The sequence below is a fragment of the Pristis pectinata genome, chromosome 26 (assembly GCF_009764475.1).
Source record: "Pristis pectinata isolate sPriPec2 chromosome 26, sPriPec2.1.pri, whole genome shotgun sequence".
NCBI lineage: Eukaryota > Metazoa > Chordata > Chondrichthyes > Rhinopristiformes > Pristidae > Pristis > Pristis pectinata.
In genome coordinates, this window is record NC_067430.1 from 26,856,258 (window position 1) to 26,874,986 (window position 18,729).

General features: G+C 42.5%; 1 protein-coding gene across 6 annotated transcripts in view; it reads left to right on the top strand.

Annotated features, from left to right (window-relative positions):
• Positions 1 to 816: 816 nt before the first annotated feature.
• slc2a1a (solute carrier family 2 member 1a) overlaps positions 817 to 18,729 on the top strand; it is a 38,636-nt gene continuing 20,723 nt past the window's right edge. The window contains exons 1-5 of one of the 6 annotated variants that reach the window (XM_052039356.1): positions 817 to 1,012; positions 1,160 to 1,197; positions 2,519 to 2,656; positions 6,460 to 6,558; positions 12,035 to 12,195. In XM_052039356.1, the coding sequence (XP_051895316.1) occupies positions 2,612 to 2,656; positions 6,460 to 6,558; positions 12,035 to 12,195 (305 nt within the window). In that variant the 5' untranslated portion in view covers positions 817 to 1,012; positions 1,160 to 1,197; positions 2,519 to 2,611. The other 5 variants (XM_052039354.1, XM_052039357.1, XM_052039358.1 and 2 more) reach the window with 5 other exon arrangements.

The window sequence follows — 18,729 nt, forward strand, 5'->3', positions numbered from 1 at the left end:
CAGATATATATCCATAGAGGTAAAGGCTAATTTATAAGACAGCACATTTAGTATTCATCTGTTCAGTCTTAAACTGAATGCCTATGAAGATGTCACATTGTTTGATAGGCAGCCACAGCGCGTGACTTTGCTGCCCAATAGGATCACACTGCCCATGACCGAAAGAAACTGCAGAGAGTTGTGGACACAGCTCAGCGCATCACGGAAACCAGCCTCCCTTTCGTGGACTTCTCGCTGCCTCGGTAAAGCAGCCAGCAAAATCAAAGATCCCACCCACCCTGGACATTCTCTCTTCTCCCCTCTCCCATCCGACAGAAGATAAAAGAGCCTGAAAGCATGTACCACTAGGCTCAAGGACAGCTTCTATCCCGCTGTTATAAGACTATTGAATGGCTCCCTAGTATGATAAGGTGTACTCTTGACCTCACAATCTACCTGGTTATGACCTTGCATCTAACTGTGTACCTGTACTGCACTTTCTCTGTACTGCAACACTTTATTCTGCATTCTGTTATTGTTTTTACCCTGTACTACCTCAATGCACTGTGTAATGAATTGATCTGTATGAACAGTATGCAAGACAAGTTTTTCACTGTACCTTGGTACATTTGTCACTAATAAACCAATTTACCAATTTACGACATAGATATACATAGACACAGGGAAAACAGCATGCTTCATGTTTAAAGTACGCTATACTGGTGTGTTTTGTAACTGACACGTGCTGCAGTCTCTTCCTCTGGTGTTGGGGATAAAAGCACAAACCGTCCTTGCATTAACAACAGTGAGGTCAATGTCCCAAGGTAAAAGTGAAATTGCACATTCCTGCTCCTTCATACATTTGCACAGTTGACAGGATGTTCCGTCTCTATTTCAAAAAACCCCATTGTGAGCTTTTTTGCGATATGTCTCATTGAGACTCATCCAAATTTTGTAATTTTATTTATAAGTCGAACTTTGGTGGTCTCCCACAGAATCAGTTCTACACCAGGCAATGAAAAATTTGAGCACGGTCAGTAAACAGTGTTCTGCAGTTAATGGATTGCTAAATTAATGCAATGTTTACAGTCATTCTAAGTGGGTCAAACAGATCCGTGGAAATGTGGATAATGTTGCTTCCAGTGCCTCGAGAATAACAACTCCCATTGATATTGTCCAGGCTCAGCAAAAGGAGAGGTTCCTGTAATGCTGTGGAAGGTAGGGACTTTACTTATATAATTTTCCTGAGAGTAATAGAGCTCCTATTTAATTGTCTGGTCACCACAGTGGGCAGCTCTCGTCTCTGATTCAGAAGGCTGAGTATTCATGTCCAGCTACAGGGACTTGGACAGAAAAATCTCAGCTAATGGTCTGTTGTGATACTGAGGAAGTGCTACACTGCCGTTGGTGCCTTCTCTCACATTCAGTCATCAATCCAAGCCGCGTCTGCTCTCACAGATTGTGGGATTTCTCCCCAAAGTGTGGGATTTCTCCTGAGAGTGGAGGAATTCTCCCTTGATGTGTAAATTCTCCCAGAGTGAGGGAATTCTCCCCAGAGTCCCGAACAATTTTTATTCATTAACATCACTAAAAGAACTCGACTGGGTACGAACTTCCTGCTGTTTGTGGCAGCTTGCAGTGCACACAAGTTGACAACCAGGTACCAAATCCACTGGAAGAATAAACCCACCAATGTCCCAGACCAACGTGCCCAGCATTGAGGACCCAGTTGTATTCTGTCCAGCTTATTGCTCACATACCTGACACCAGATCCCCACAAGGCACATCCTATTCTGAGATCTGTCATGGAAAGGTGTTACCAGGCAGAACAGATTCAAGGATGTGCTCAGGACCTTCTTGAAGAAATGCAACGTCCCTTGGGAATTCCTTTGACCCCTCCCTTACTAATCAACCTCCGCTTTAAGTATACCCAATGACTTGGCCTCCATAGTCGTCTGTGGCAATGAATTCCGCAGATTCACCACCCTCTGGCTAAAGAAATTCCTCCTCATCTCTGTCCTAAAGGGATGTCCCTTTATTCTGAGGCTGTGCCTCTGGTCCTAGACTCTCCCACTACTGGAAACATCGTCTCCACGTCCGCTCTATCCAGGCCTTTCAGTATTCGGTAGGTTTCAATAAGATCCCCCCCCCCCCCCCAGAGCCATCAAGCGCTCCTCATATGTTAACCCTTTCGCACAGGGTGTGGTGGATATATGGAACGAGCTGCGGGAAGAAGTGGTAGAGGCGGGTACAATTACATTTAACAGATATTTGGACAGATTCATGGTTAAAAGGGTGCAGAGAGATATGGGCCAAGTGCAGGCAAGTAGGACTAACACAGGAAGACACCTTGGTTGGCATGGACGAGTTGGGCCGAAGGGCCTGTTTCCATTTTGTATAACTCTATGACTCTAGGAAATGCAGATTGCTTCATGTAAATCGTTGTCAGTGAAAGGAGTATTTACAGAGCTGTGATTGTTGGATTAACCTGTGATGTTCACCTAATACCTGGCTTGGAACCAATTTTACATATCAGCAGGTGATAATGCGGTCTTCTAGATAACATGTTCAAAGTGCAAGGTACCAACTCTCAAGACAGTTAATATCAGGATTGCTACAGAATCAAGAAATAATGGAGAAACCACAGGCCTTTCAACAGTCTGGGACGAGGAAAGGGGTGAGTTCTATTTCCTTCTGGTCATTTTCTGCCTCGTGTTCCTCAGAGAAGGCCGGATGCTTTTTCTATTCCTTACCTGTGATCAGTATTGCATCCCACAGAACCTCTGTACTACAAAAGCAAAACACTGTGGATGCTGGAAATCTGAAGTTAAAGCAGAATACGCTGGAAACACTTAGCAGGTCAGGCAGCATCTGTGGAGATAGAAGTGGAGATAATGTTTCAGGTCGACGTCCCTTCATCAGAGCCAGAGCATGTTAGAGATTTGACTGTTTTGAGTAAGTGCAGAAAGAATATTGTACACCGTTCCATTCAAGATACAAAGGGCCTCTAATGAGTCAGTTGGTAAACATAAACAGGTATTGTACTGGGCCACTTACACCGGAGAGTCTTGGATCAATACCTGATGTTTGAGTTGAGTGATAGAATGAAGCTGTGGTCGTATATCAGTTTCATTCTACTAGTTAACCAGCACAGGAGCTCTCAGATCCAACAAAGCACTTTTTGAAATGCTGTTTTTTTTTGTTGCTTTACAAAAAATAACTTCTTCATAAAATTTGCAAATATACAATACAGGGAACAATATGTCACATTCACAGCTCAAGACATCTCTTTCCACTTACTTACAAGGTTTAAACTACATCTGCATGATATCAATTATTCTTTTACACAAATTCCGTTAACAATAAGTCCAAGAGGTTTTTACAGGGTCCTTAAACTGTGGCCTTTGCCCCACAGAGTTCAAGTTCAAGTTTTAAGTTTACTGTTGTCAAAGGCACACGTGCACTGAGTATAAATGCCATGAAAGTTACTTTTTGCAGCAGCAGCACAGTGCATTATAGGACTAGGACAAACATAAGTTCACATAAACTTAAATCAACATAAATTATATGTGACTAACACATGTGCTAAATAAGCAACAAAGTAAACATAATGAGACTAATGCAAGTTGAGAGAGAGGAAACAAATTCAAGTCCGAGGTAGTATTAAGGTTTTTCAGGTGGGTTCAAGAACCTGACGGCAGTGGGGAAGAAGCTGTTGTTGAACCTTGAGGTGTGGGTCTTCAGGCTCCTGAATCTCCTGCCTGATGGGATGCAAGTCCATAGCTCCTTGAAAGTGACAAGCCAGGTGGAGAGGGGAGTGAGGAAGGCTTTTCGTATGCTTGCCTTCGTGGGCTGAGGCATTGGGTATGAGGGTTGGAATGTCTTGTTGCTGCTGTATGTAACATTGGCTAGATCGCAGTTAGATTATTCTGTACAGTTCTGATCACCACACTGCAGGAAAGATGTGGTAGCAATAGAGCGAAAGCAGAAGAGATTCATCAGGATGTTGCCTGGAATGGAGGGTTGTTGTTATAAGGAGCGGAGAGGCTGAGTTTATTCTCTCTGGAATGTAGGAGGCTAAGGCACATACCACCAGACTTAAGGACAGCTTCTACCCCACTGTGATAAGACTACTGAATGGTTTCCTTATACGATGAGCTGGACTATGACCTCATGATCTACATTGTTATGACCTTGCACCTTATTGCACTGCACTTTCTCTGTAGCTGTGACACTTTACTCTGTACTGTTATTGTTTTCACCTGTACTACATCAATGCACTCTGTACTAACTCAATGTAACTGCACTGTTTAATGAATTGACCTGTAGATTCAGTATGCAAGACAAGTTTTTCACTGTACCTCGGTACAAGTGATAATAATAAACCAATACCAATACCTAAGGGATCACCTTATAAAGATTTATAAAATTATGAGGGGCATAGATAGGCTAGATAGTCAGAATCTTTTTTTTCCAGAGCAGGAGATTCTAGAACTAGAGGACACAGATTCAAGAAGAGAGGGGGAAAATTTAAAGGAGATCTGAGGGGTAAGATTTCCACACAGAGGGTGGTGGATATCTGGAACAAGCTGCCAGAGGAGGTGGTGCAGGCAGATACAATAAAGGTGTTTGGACAGGTACTTGGATAGGAAATGTGTAGAGGGATATGGGCCTATTGCTGGTAATGGGATTAGAGGAGATAGGCACCACAGTCAGCATGGACAAGATGGGCTGAAGGGCCTATTTCTGTGCTGTACGATTCTACGATAAGTGGTGATGTCATTGAATATCATGGTAAACTAACAGGGAAAAAATAAATTGAATGCTCTCACTTCAGTGTTAAGAAATAATATGCATTTCCAAAGGAAAATGATGAAGGATTTGCTGATGAGTCAACCTTACAATTTTTTTTTCCAGTTTTGGGAGAGGTTTTTCTGACTTATTTAGTTAAAATGAGATTTAATTGAACCTTCAGAGCTTGAGTTGTACATGTACAGTACTGACAGGGTGTGTTCAAACATCCAACATTGCTGGGGTCTGATTACAGATAAATTAAATCAAGAGTTTCCATTTTTGAGATACTTCAATGAGTAGGGAATTGTTCAACTTAATTTCCTCTGTTTTTAAGATGGAGCGAAAGAATAGCTTATTTATTCATTCACTGGCAGAGTGCACCATTGCTCACTTACTGCTCATCCCTAATTACCCCTTAAAGGAGTGAGTAAAACTTCACTACTGGGGGTCTCATGTTATACATATAGGCCAGACTAGGCATTTGGAAGAAAATAGGCAGGTTTTTACAACACTCCAAAGTTTTATTACCATCTTACTGATTGATTGATTGATTCATTAATTAATTAAATTAGTCTCAGATTGGTTAATCCACTGAATTTAAAATTCCCCATGTGGCATGGTGGGATTTGAACTCAAGCTTCCTGATCATAAATCTAGGCTTGTGGATTACTGATTCATAACAACCACTTTGCTGTTTGTACCCTATCTGTCTTCTAGTTTAGGGCTGCATTGTCTAGTGTGGACAGAGCTAATTTGTGTCAATGCAGTTAAGGCAAAGCTGGATGAGCACTTGAGAGAGCCGAGATAGCTACTTGTAGAGTTAGATAAAAGAGGATGGTAGAGACATGTGTGGAGCATGCAATGAGCTAAAAATGTGTACCTTAGGGTAGTGTGGCATCATGGTTCAGTTACTGGATGAGTATTCAATTGATCCAGAGAAAAGAGTTCAACTCCCATGACTGCAGCTGAAGACTTTAACTTCAGTTAATTACATAAATCAGTAATCAATAGCAATTAGCTTAAAGCTGCCTGATTGTTGTAAAACTCCATTTGATGACAGGCTCTCTGATTCCAACCCACCAAGGTGTTTGACTCTTATCTGGTTGCTCTGGTTCTGTACAAGTACGCTTGAACAATGAATTCTGGCAATGCCAGTGATGATGAAATGAATACATTTGCATATTTAAACGTCAGTCATCAGTAAATCAACAGAGAGTTATCAAAACACAGGAAATACAAACTTTTCACCTGTTCCATTCCACTTCTTAGCATAGCCTTGGACTATATTTCTGCCCCCTCCCCGCCCCTCCCCAATCTTGCATGTGTGTAGTTCATTTTGCACACATGTAAGTTATGCATAATTTATGTTAGTTTAAGTTTATGTTAACTTATGTTTGTCCTTGTCTTGAAATGTACTGTGTTACTGCTGCAAAAAGCTAATTTTCATAGCATTTCTACTCTGTGCATGTGTGCCTGTGATGACAATAAACTTGATCTTGAACTTGAACATTGGTAGGGTACAGTACTTCAGATAATAAACTTGATATAATTAAAATAATTTACGTATCTATGCAAATAATTTACTTTAATCCTTCCAATATTTTCTGTCAATTTTTTTTTACCATTTAGTATTATTCTGTCACAAAATGTAGGATTTAATGGTAAGGTGACTCTGTTTTACTACAGCATTTGACCAGTGTCCTGGCTTTGGCTGCTCTTGTGTCAGTTTTTGGATCTTCCTTTCAATATGGCTATAACGTCGCAGTTATCAATTCTCCAAGTTTGGTAAGTTATAAAAAGACTTTATATTTTCCATTACTGCTTGCTGGGTTCTGAATGAAGACTATCTTTTATTAAGTTACAGGGCGTAAGCATGACTAGAAAGGACCTTGAGACGGTGGTGGTGACTTGCCGCCTTGAACCACTGTGGTCCTTCTGACGAAGATGCATTGGGCAGGGAGTTTCAGGATTTAAACCCAGCGAGAGTGAAGAAATGCAATATATTCCCAAGCTAACGTGGTGTGTGAGTTGGAGGGGAACCTACAGGTGGTGGTGTACCCATGGACCTACATTGGTAGAGTTGATAACTTTGAGAATTGCTGACAGTGCACAAACGTATAAGGTGAACTTAACAGACTGGGTATCTTGTGCAATGAAATAAATGACCTTGGCTAATGATAGGGGAGTTAGAAGAATACACGTAGATTTATGAAAGAGAAACAAAGGACTGCAGATGTTAGAATCTAGATGAAAAACACAATGATGCTGGAGGAACTCAGCATCAGAATTTATAAAAGGTTGCATACACTAACAACATTATAGTTAGCCAAAGTGGAAATGGTTGGATAAGTCCCTGTCAATTATTCTTGGCGACCACAATGCTGTATGTGAATGAGATGAATTTTTTAATTCATGCGTGACTGTCTTCTACTTACTGCATTGTTTTGGAGAAATGATCCTGCTTTTATTGGGAAAAGTTCCTGAAGTTTCTGATTCCACTGCTTTTTAAATTGACTGTTTCCTGAATAAATTGTACAACAGACTATCTGCTGTGAGTCACACAATCTGCCCTGCCTCCCGTTCATTGGTTGACCATAAATACAATGTTTTGTATGTTTTCATCTCATTCTTCCGGATAACCCAATCCACGAACAGTTCTAATGACAACTGAAGCAAACAGCAACAATGGAATAGCATAAATCAAACACAGGAAGAGCAGTGAACTAGATTAGAACACAAGTTTACATTCCCCAGAGACCACCGATCCTAGTTTTTAATAAATCCATATCTTGCACTGAGAAGCGGTCACATTATTTACCAAACTGTCTTAACTTTTACCTGACAATCTTTCGTCTTGCACCTCACTCCTCCCCTCCAGTTTTCTCTGAAAATTACATACCCTTTCCCTCTTCCCCCAGGTCTAAGGAAGTGTCCCTGATTCGAACTGTTAACTGGTTTCTCTTTCCACAGATGCTACTTGACTGACTGCTTTCCACCAGTATTTTCTGCTTTTGTTTCAGATTCCAGGACCTGCAGTTTTAGTTGATTTCCATTTTCTTTACCAAGTATTTCCCTTTATGATAAAGACATTACCTTATACTACTTCCATCTATTGTCCCAATATTTTTTTATAGCAGCCAAAATTTACCAGGGCGACATATTATAAATGGGGCCATAAAATCGAATGGACTAATCCCACTAATGGATGCTTTCAATAAATTACGAATTGAGTGAGTTACAGAGTCCTTGTGGGGCCCAGTGCTGATCTGTCATGGAGTATCAACGGCTCTAGCAGGTCCTGCAGAAGAGTGACACCAATCCCAAGTGAATGCCCCAGTGTCATCCGATGCGAAAGAACTAATTCACTGAAGAATATGTCGGATAACTGAATTCCAAAGTCCTCCTCATCTCTCACGATGTTTTCCAAACAACCTGCCCTTCAAAGTTCATAGTACATGCAGTGTTAGTGCAAAAAATATAAAAATCTTTGAGTTAGATAATGAGACTTCCAGGTCGTAAAACTATCTCTTGCAGCACATCTTGTGTGAAATTAATATTTGGCAATGCTCTCTCATTGTAACAAGGGTTTATGACAATGCACCTTTCTCGTTGCATTGAGTTTTGCTGTTCAAACTTCTTCAAGGCCAATAAGATATAGGCAAGAGAGTATTGGTGCTGCTTCTTACTCTTGGAACCGGACCGTTTGCTGCCAATTTCCACTCTGCCCATCTGATCCTTCCCTTCCCATTCTTGACTTAGTCACCTCCATCTCGGGGGATAGATTAGTGACCAGTGTCCCCCCCACGAGCCCGTGGACTCCCACAGCTAATGTGACCACACTCTCGCCCTCTGCTTCCTGTGAGGACTCTGAACCATTCTCCCTGTTTTTCTCTGCCTCCATCACATCTGTTCTGATGATGAATCAGTGCCTTGTAATCAGTGCTTCGGAAATGTCTACTTCAATTGTAGGTTCTCCACCACCATAAATGCCAGAGCATTCAACCATGATTGCTTCATCTCCTGCATTCTGTAATCGCACGATTCCACCCCCCCACCCCCACCCCCGCCCGCCACACACACTTCAGATCAAGGATAGAGTTTCCTTTGTCCTCACTTTCATCGCAAGCATCCGCCACATTGAATGGATCAGCCAACATCTCCACTGTAACGCAGTCACCAGACACTTCTTTCCCTTTCTGCCCCTTTCAGCATTCCCAACTAACTATTCCCTCTGGGAGTCTCTCGTCCATTTTTCCATCTCCACCATTCCCCATCTCACATCAATGCTCCGTCACCGGCTCTTTTACCTCCCTCCCCTCCTATCATCCAGCGACCCCAACACTTCTTCTGGGTGAAGCAGCCATTTGCCCGCACTTCTTCCAATTTGCATTCAGTCCCCACAATGTGGTCTCTGTGACACCGGGGAAACCGAACACCGACCGGGGGACTGCTCTTCCGAGCATCCCTGTTCAGTGTGGAAAAGTGACCCTAAGATTCCAGTTGACTGTCACTTCAATTCTGCATCCTAGCATTGCCTGACCTCTTTCTCTTCGCCCTCCAACACTGTTCCAAAGGAGTTCAACAAAAGCCCGAGGAACAACACTTCATCTTTCATTTGATATATTACCTTCTCCAGATTTCCGTTCAATGATTTCAGATAACCAGCCACTTTGGTCTTCTATCTCCCACTTCCAGTGTTTATCTGTCTCCTCCTCTGGTATTTCAGATTGTATTCATCTCCTATTTACACCTCCCTCAGACATAGTTAGTTCTTTACTTACCTTTACCCTTATGCCCCTCTCAGCCGGCACCACCACCACTTGTGTCAATCAGTTTCTCCTGCTCTGTCCCCTGTCCCCATGGTCCTCTCTGCCTCTCCTCCTTCCTCTGCAACTTAAATCTTGTTTTATTTCAAACTCTTCCCAATTCTGATGAAAGGCCATTGAAATGGAACATTACCTCTGTTTCTCTTTCCACAGATGCTGCCTGATCTACTGAGCATTTCCAGCACTTATATGTTTTTATTTCAGATTTTCAGCATCTGCAGGACTTTGCTTTTGGATACAAAGGTGGCATTGTATGAAAAGCTGGCAAAGAAATGTGATCCCTGTATAATGATGAGGTCTCAAAACTACACGGCATATTGTATATCGTCCAAGGCTTACCCTTGCGTGTGTACTTAACTGTTCTGGCTACAAACCCCACGATCCAAGTCACAATCTTCATTAATACCTCAGTGTAGGACTGATATAGCAGTCAGTAATTGGAGTCACTATCTTTATCATGAGACTGTGAAACTGTTGCCCTAGCTGATGTTTTTTAATCAAAGTGAAAAAAAATCTACAAGTGCAGGAAATTTTCCAAAATCTAATCTTCAGAATTCACTCTAATCACTTCCTCTTGAGGTTCCATGATAATCATTGAAGCCCCGACCACTAACTCTCCAGAGAGCATCATTGACCAGAAACTTTTCAAAAAGGGAGAGAGAGAGAAAGCAGGAAACTGAAGAACTTGGTTTAATATCTGTCATAATAAAAATGTTAGAAGCTATTATTGACGATGTTATAGCAGGGAACTTAGAAAAATTCATGGTAGTTGGGCAAAATCAGCAGAGTTTTGTGAGAAGGAAATCATGTTGGACCGATTTATTGGTGTTCTTTGATGAAGTAACATCTATTGTAAATAAAGTGGAACTGGTAGATGGACTGTACTTAGATTTCCAGAAGGCAAATCAAAGGTTCCTGACAGAAGGCAAAAGCTCATGGTGTTGTACGTAACATTTTGACATTGATAGAAAATTGGCTGGCTAACTGGAAACAGAAAGTATGCAAGAATGGGTCTTTTTCTGGTTGGCAAGACGTAACAAATGTTACGGTTGCTGTTGACAAAACCAAGTCAAAGTTGAGTTTATTGTCATATGCACAAGTACATGTGTGCACAGCTGCAATGAAAGACTTACCTGCAGCAGCATCACAGGCACATAGCATCGTTCACAAGAAAAGCATAAATTAAACACAATTTTTACAAGGATGGAGAGGATTAAATTGTGAAGAGCTTGTAAGGAGAATGCAAAGGGATATAAATAGGTTAATTAAATGGACAAAAGCCTGGCAAATGGAGTGTAATTCTGGAAAATGTGAAAATTGCCCACTTCAAATAAGTAACAAACATTTCACCTAAATGGTGAGAGATTGCAGAGCTCTGAGGTACTGGTGGTGTGCTGGTGTAGCAGGTAATTAGTAAAGCAAACAATTTTATCATTTATTGCCAGGGGAATTGTATACAAAACTCGGAAGGTTATGTTTCAGTTATATTGGGCATTGTGATACCACATCTAGACTATTATATGCAGTATTGTCAAGTCAAATCAAGCTTATTGTCATGTGCACAGGTACGGTGAGGTACAGGTACAATGAAAAACTTGCTTTCAGCAGCCTCACAGGCACATAGGTACGGACAACACACAGAACGTAAACTATACGTAAATTATACAACACAGTGAAGAGACAGAGAGAGATAAAAACTGTGCAAAAACAAGACCTGAGTGCAAAAAAACAAAGACACAATCAGAGATGGTCATTTAAGGGAGGAGGTTAATGTGTTGGAAGCAGGTTTACTCGACTAATACCTGGAATGAATGGTTTGTATTGTAAGGAAGGTTTGGACATTCTAGGCTTGTATCTACTGGAGTTTAGAAGAGAGAAAGGGGACTTGACTGACACAGATAAAATCCTGAGGGGAGCTGGCAAGGTGAATGTGGAGAGGGGGGTCTCGACCCAAAACGTCGACTGTTTATTTCCCTCCGTAGATGCTGCCTGACCTGCTGAGTTCCTCCAGCATTTTGTGTGTGTTGCTCCAGATTCCAGCATCTGCAGAATCTCTTGTGTCTTGAATTAGGGGTCACTGATTAAAAATAAACAGTCACCTATATAGTTCAGAGACAAGGCAATTGTTTCTCTCAGAAGATTGTGAGTCTTTGGAACGCTCTGTCTCAACGGCCAGATCAGCTCAGATCTTGTTATGTGGGGGAGCAGTTTTGAAGAACCAAAGTCTGCTCCTAATTCACCTGTTCCTCCAAAGGAAATAATTTGTCTTCTTCCGATAAGGATGGTACCTCCAGCTGCCCTCTAACCCCAAAAATTCTATTCCCCAACTGAACACTTCATTAGAGGTAGAACCAAATGCAACAGCTCACTCCTGTGTTTAGTGAAGTTGAATGGTCTGAATGTTCTTTGTACCTTGATGATATCTTGTTTTACAGTACATGCAGAGGTTTTACAACCAGTCTTACTTTGATCGATACGGGAAGTATATGGACAGTAGTTTCCAGACTCTGTTGTGGTCTCTCACTGTCTCCATGTATCCACTTGGAGGATTCTTTGGGTCCCTACTGGTTGCCCCATTGGTGAATAATTTGGGAAGGTGAGTAACTAATGATCAGCTGATCAAATACAGAATCCTAGAGCATCCGTAAGAGAGCCATCTGACTGAGGGCTTTAGGTGAAGCTGGCAATCTGTATGAATGTGGCATCGGTAAGCCCTAAATGTGGCCTGGAATAAGAGAGCATTCAACTTTAACTTCAACTGGCTCTCCTTCAGAAAGGCTCTCCAAAAGCCAAATAAAAGCCCGAAAGCAAGTACCTCCAGGCTCAAGGACAGCTTCTATCCCACTGTTATAAGACTATTGAATGGTTCCCTATTACAATAAGATGGACTCTTGACCTCATAATCTATCTCGTCATGGCCTTGCACCTTATTGTCTACCTACACTGCACTTTGTAACTGTAACATTTTAACCTGCATTCTGTTATTGCTTTTCCCTTGTACTACCTCAATGCACTGATATGATGAAATGATCCGTATGGATGGCATGCAAAACAAAGATTTTCACTGTACCTCGGTACATGTAACAATAATAAACCAATTTACCAATTTATCATTGATGAGCAGCTCCCTGCTTGGAGATTAAGAAAGACGAATTCAGCTCTTGTTGGATTGTTCCTAATTCAAGGACACCTAATGCAGCTGTTTACATGATGCCTTTGGCAGTGACATGTTAAGAAATTAGCCCTTTGAAGAGGTAATCAGCTCCCAATTTTCAGGAAATAATGATTACTTGGCTGGACTGATACCACATTCAACGCAGCAGGATCAACCATGGATGAGTCAGGGCTGAAGATCCTTGAATCACCATCGCATCCTTGGCTAAGATAAATGTCCCGGTTCCTGTTGAGTGGCTCTTGCACCTTCCTTAACTCTGTTGTACCCAATAAAGGAACTGTGTCCGAGGTCAGATGTGAAGGGGAAACCTGATCAGAGTAACCAAGGCCACAAGCACCTATAGAACAAGATGTACTGTATATGTTGTCTTTGTACTAATAGATTCATGGATTCATGATTGGCTCAGTGCTAGGAAGCAGAGGATGACGGTCAAGGGTTGTTTCTCAGACTGGAGGCCTGTGTTTAGTCGTGTGCCACAAGGGGTCAGTGCTGGGACCTTTGTTGTTTGTAATTTATATAAACGATTTGGATGTAAAGGCATTGATAGTAAGTTAGTGGATGATGCTAAAATAGCTGGCGTTATGGCATTAGAAGGTTATGAAAAATTACAAGGGGATCTTGATCAGCTGGGTATGTGGGCTGAGGATTGGCAAGTGGCTTTCAATCCTGATAAATGTGAGGTATTGCATTTTGGGGGATCAAACCAGGGTAGGACTTGTAAAGTGAATGGTAGGGCCCTGGGGAGTGTTATAGAACAGAGGGACCTGGGAGTGCAAGTGCATAGTTTGCTGAAAGCAGCATCTCAGGTAGACAGGGTGGTGAAGAAGGCATTTGGCACGTTGGCCTTCATCAGTCAGGGTACTGAGTATAGGAGTTGGAGAGTTATGTTGCAGTTCTATAAGATGTTGGTGAGGCCTCACTTGGAGTATTGTGTACAATTTTGGCTACCCTGTTGTAGAAAAGATGTTATTAAACTAGAAAGAGTGCAGAAAAGATTTACCAGGAAGTTGCCTGGACTTGGGGGCCTGAGTTACAAGGAGAGGTTGCATAGACTAGGACTTTATTCCCTGGAACGTAGGAGATTGAGGGGTGACCTGATAGAGGTGTATAAGATCATGAGGGGCATAGACAGAGTGAAAGCACATAGTCTTTTTCCCAGGGAGAAGGTCCTAAAAACAAAGAGGATAGGTTTAAGATCAGAGACGAGAGATTTAAAAGGGACATCAGGGGCGGCTTCTTCACACAAAGGCTGGTGCGTATTCAGAATGAGCAGCCAGAAATAGTGGTTGAGGCGGGCACATTAGCAGCATTTAAAAGCCATCTAGATAAGTAAATGGATAGGGGAGGTTTAGAGGGCTATGGGCCAAACACTGGCAGATGGGACTAGCTCGCTGGGCAACACAGTCAGCATGGACGAGTTGGGCTAGAGGGCCTGTTTCCGTGCTGTAAGACTCTAAGACTCTATTTAGTTGTACAACCTTAAAATATATATATAATCATATACAGCTCAGGAAGAATCCTTGGGCTAGAAATTCTTATTGCATGCAGCATTTTTTTTATGCACTAGATAATTCAAGGTGGAAAATCGATAACTGCACTCAATTGGCATTTCAACATGAAATGGAATCGCTTGCTCCATTATATGTGATCTGCCTTCTCACGGAAGCTGCTAAATGCTTAGCAATAATGTGAATCAATAATCCAGATATGACCGCAGTGCATAGCATACTCAAAGCCAGGAAATTAGATCCTCATGAAGCCCGGGTGAAGCATTATTCTTTACCTGAACAATTGTTAGAGAGTCTGCCATGGAATCCATAGTTTATTCTCCAGTGTGCAGACGGATGAGATTGCTCTGCACTTCACAAGAAAAGAGTATTGCTGTCTTAGAAGGGTGGTGCCAATCTCTCTGACCTGGCCCCAGTTGTCTACATCCACTGCCACGATGCCCAATCAGACATTGAGTGGGCATCTGAATGCCAACTCCCTGTCTACAGTTCCCTGTAAGCTACAGACTCTTATTGAAATTATGTAGGATGGTGGTGAGACAACACCTGGACTATAGTCTCCCTACCATGGAAAAGATATTCCTGAGAGAGGGAGTGGAATGAAGGTTCACCAGGTTAATTGCTAGGATGGGGTATTGTCCTATGAGGGGACGTTAAACAGATTGGGCCAGATAAATTGGATTGGATCAGACTTGAGAGTTTAGAAGAATGATGGGCGATCTCATTGAAACATTCTTACAGGGTTTGCCAAAGTAGATGTGGGGGAGAAGTATCTTCTGGCTGACGTATCTAGAACCAGGGGTCACAGTCTCAAAATGAGGGATCGTTCAGTCAAGTCTCACTCAGATGTAGTGGATCGTTGGAATTTATTCCGCAAAAGGGCTACGAAAGCTCAGTCACTGAGTATATTCAAGTTAAAGATCCATTGATTTTTGGATATTAAGGGAATCGGGAGATATAGAGTTAGTTCAGGAAGGTAGCATTGAAGTAAAAGATCAGGCATAGTCTCACGGAATGGGGAGCAAGTGTGGGGGACCACATGGCCTATTCGTTCTATTTCTTCCGTCCACATGTCCTTGTCGCTCCCAACGTATCATGCAAAATGCCTCCTACAGAGCTGCCATGCCAAAGGATAACCCATAGCCGCTGTGCGAAGCCACACCAGAAGTCCAGGATTCTCGCTGCCGCTGGGTCTGCATGTTGCATGTTACACACGCAAGAAAATCCCTCTGCTGTGATCCCAGCAAGAAAGTGGTGCATGTCCCCTTCATAGCACCGTTTCAACCTGTAGTTCCATGCACCAAATAATTTCTAACTCCATGTCTTCAGGGAGAAAATTAGGCAAAAGATGATCTGAATCATTTCTGAATGCAGGGACCATCATAGATGTGTGTTGGTATTGGTATTGGTTTATTATTGTCACTTATACTGAGGTACAGTGAAAAACTTATCTTGTATACCGCTCGTACAGGTCAATCCATTACACAGTGCAGTTACATTGAGTTAGTGCAGAGTGCATTGAGGTAGTACAGAGTGCATTGAGGTAGTACAGAGTGCATTGAGTTAGTACAGAGTGCATTGAGGTAGTACAGAGTGCATTGAGGTAGGACAGAGTGCATTGAGGTAGTACAGAGTGCATTGAGGTAGTACAGAGTGCATTGAGTTAGTACAGAGTGCATTGAGGTAGTACAGAGTGCATTGAGTTAGTACAGAGTGCATTGAGGTAGGACAGAGTGCATTGAGGTAGTACAGAGTGCATTGAGTTAGTACAGAGTGCATTGAGGTAGTACAGAGTGCATTGAGGTAGTACAGAGTGCATTGAGTTAGTACAGAGTGCATTGAGGTAGTACAGAGTGCATTGAGGTAGTACAGAGTGCATTGAGTTAGTACAGAGTGCATTGAGGTAGTACAGAGTGCATTGAGGTAGTACAGAGTGCATTGAGTTAGTACAGAGTGCATTGAGTTAGTACAGAGTGCATTGAGGTAGTACAGAGTGCATTGAGGTAGTACAGAGTGCATTGAGTTAGTACAGAGTGCATTGAGGTAGTACAGAGTGCATTGAGTTAGTACAGAGTGCATTGAGGTAGGACAGAGTGCATTGAGTTAGTACAGAGTGCATTGAGGTAGTACAGAGTGCATTGAGGTAGGACAGAGTGCATTGAGTTAGTACAGAGTGCATTGAGGTAGTACAGAGTGCATTGAGGTAGTACAGAGTGCATTGAGGTAGTACAGAGTGCATTGAGTTAGTACAGAGTGCATTGAGGTAGGACAGAGTGCATTGAGGTAGTACAGAGTGCATTGAGTTAGTACAGAGTGCATTGAGTTAGTACAGAGTGCATTGAGGTAGTACAGAGTGCATTGAGTTAGTACAGAGTGCATTGAGTTAGTACAGAGTCCATTGAGGTAGTACAGAGTGCATTGAGTTAGTACAGAGTGCATTGAGGTAGTACAGAGTGCATTGAGTTAGTACAGAGTGCATTGAGGTAGTACAGAGTGCATTGAGTTAGTACAGAGTGCATTGAGTTAGGACAGAGTGCATTGAGTTAGGACAGAGTGCATTGAGGTAGGACAGAGTGCATTGAGGTAGGACAGAGTGCATTGAGTTAGGACAGAGTGCATTGAGGTAGGACAGAGTGCATTGAGTTAGTACAGAGTGCATTGAGGTAGGACAGAGTGCATTGAGGTAGGACAGAGTGCATTGAGTTAGTACAGAGTGCATTGAGGTAGGACAGAGTGCATTGAGGTAGGACAGAGTGCATTGAGGTAGGACAGAGTGCATTGAGGTAGGACAGAGTGCATTGAGTTAGTACAGAGTGCATTGAGGTAGGACAGAGTGCATTGAGGTAGTACAGAGTGCATTGAGGTAGTACAGAGTGCATTGAGGTAGTACAGAGTGCATTGAGGTAGGACAGAGTGCATTGAGTTAGTACAGAGTGCATTGAGGTAGGACAGAGTGCATTGAGGTAGGACAGAGTGCATTGAGTTAGTACAGAGTGCATTGAGGTAGGACAGAGTGCATTGAGGTAGGACAGAGTGCATTGAGTTAGTACAGAGTGCATTGAGGTAGTACAGAGTGCATTGAGGTAGTACAGAGTGCATTGAGTTAGTACAGAGTGCATTGAGGTAGTACAGAGTGCATTGAGGTAGTACAGAGTGCATTGAGTTAGTACAGAGTGCATTGAGGTAGTACAGAGTGCATTGAGGTAGTACAGAGTGCATTGAGGTAGGACAGAGTGCATTGAGGTAGGACAGAGTGCATTGAGTTAGTACAGAGTGCATTGAGGTAGGACAGAGTGCATTGAGGTAGGACAGAGTGCATTGAGGTAGGACAGAGTGCATTGAGTTAGTACAGAGTGCATTGAGGTAGGACAGAGTGCATTGAGGTAGGACAGAGTGCATTGAGTTAGTACAGAGTGCATTGAGGTAGGACAGAGTGCATTGAGGTAGTACAGAGTGCATTGAGTTAGTACAGAGTGCATTGAGGTAGGACAGAGTGCATTGAGGTAGTACAGAGTGCATTGAGTTAGTACAGAGTGCATTGAGGTAGGACAGAGTGCATTGAGGTAGGACAGAGTGCATTGAGTTAGTACAGAGTGCATTGAGGTAGTACAGAGTGCATTGAGGTAGTACAGAGTGCATTGAGTTAGTACAGAGTGCATTGAGGTAGGACAGAGTGCATTGAGGTAGGACAGAGTGCATTGAGTTAGTACAGAGTGCATTGAGGTAGGACAGAGTGCATTGAGGTAGGACAGAGTGCATTGAGTTAGGACAGAGTGCATTGAGGTAGGACAGAGTGCATTGAGGTAGGACAGAGTGCATTGAGTTAGTACAGAGTGCATTGAGGTAGTACAGAGTGCATTGAGGTAGTACAGAGTGCATTGAGTTAGTACAGAGTGCATTGAGGTAGTACAGAGTGCATTGAGGTAGGACAGAGTGCATTGAGGTAGTACAGAGTGCATTGAGTTAGTACAGAGTGCATTGAGGTAGGACAGAGTGCATTGAGGTAGGACAGAGTGCATTGAGTTAGGACAGAGTGCATTGAGGTAGTACAGAGTGCATTGAGGTAGTACAGAGTGCATTGAGGTAGTACAGAGTGCATTGAGTTAGTACAGAGTGCATTGAGGTAGGACAGAGTGCATTGAGGTAGGACAGAGTGCATTGAGTTAGTACAGAGTGCATTGAGGTAGTACAGAGTGCATTGAGGTAGTACAGAGTGCATTGAGTTAGTACAGAGTGCATTGAGGTAGTACAGAGTGCATTGAGGTAGTACAGAGTGCATTGAGTTAGTACAGAGTGCATTGAGGTAGTACAGAGTGCATTGAGGTAGGACAGAGTGCATTGAGGTAGGACAGAGTGCATTGAGTTAGGACAGAGTGCATTGAGGTAGGACAGAGTGCATTGAGGTAGGACAGAGTGCATTGAGTTAGTACAGAGTGCATTGAGGTAG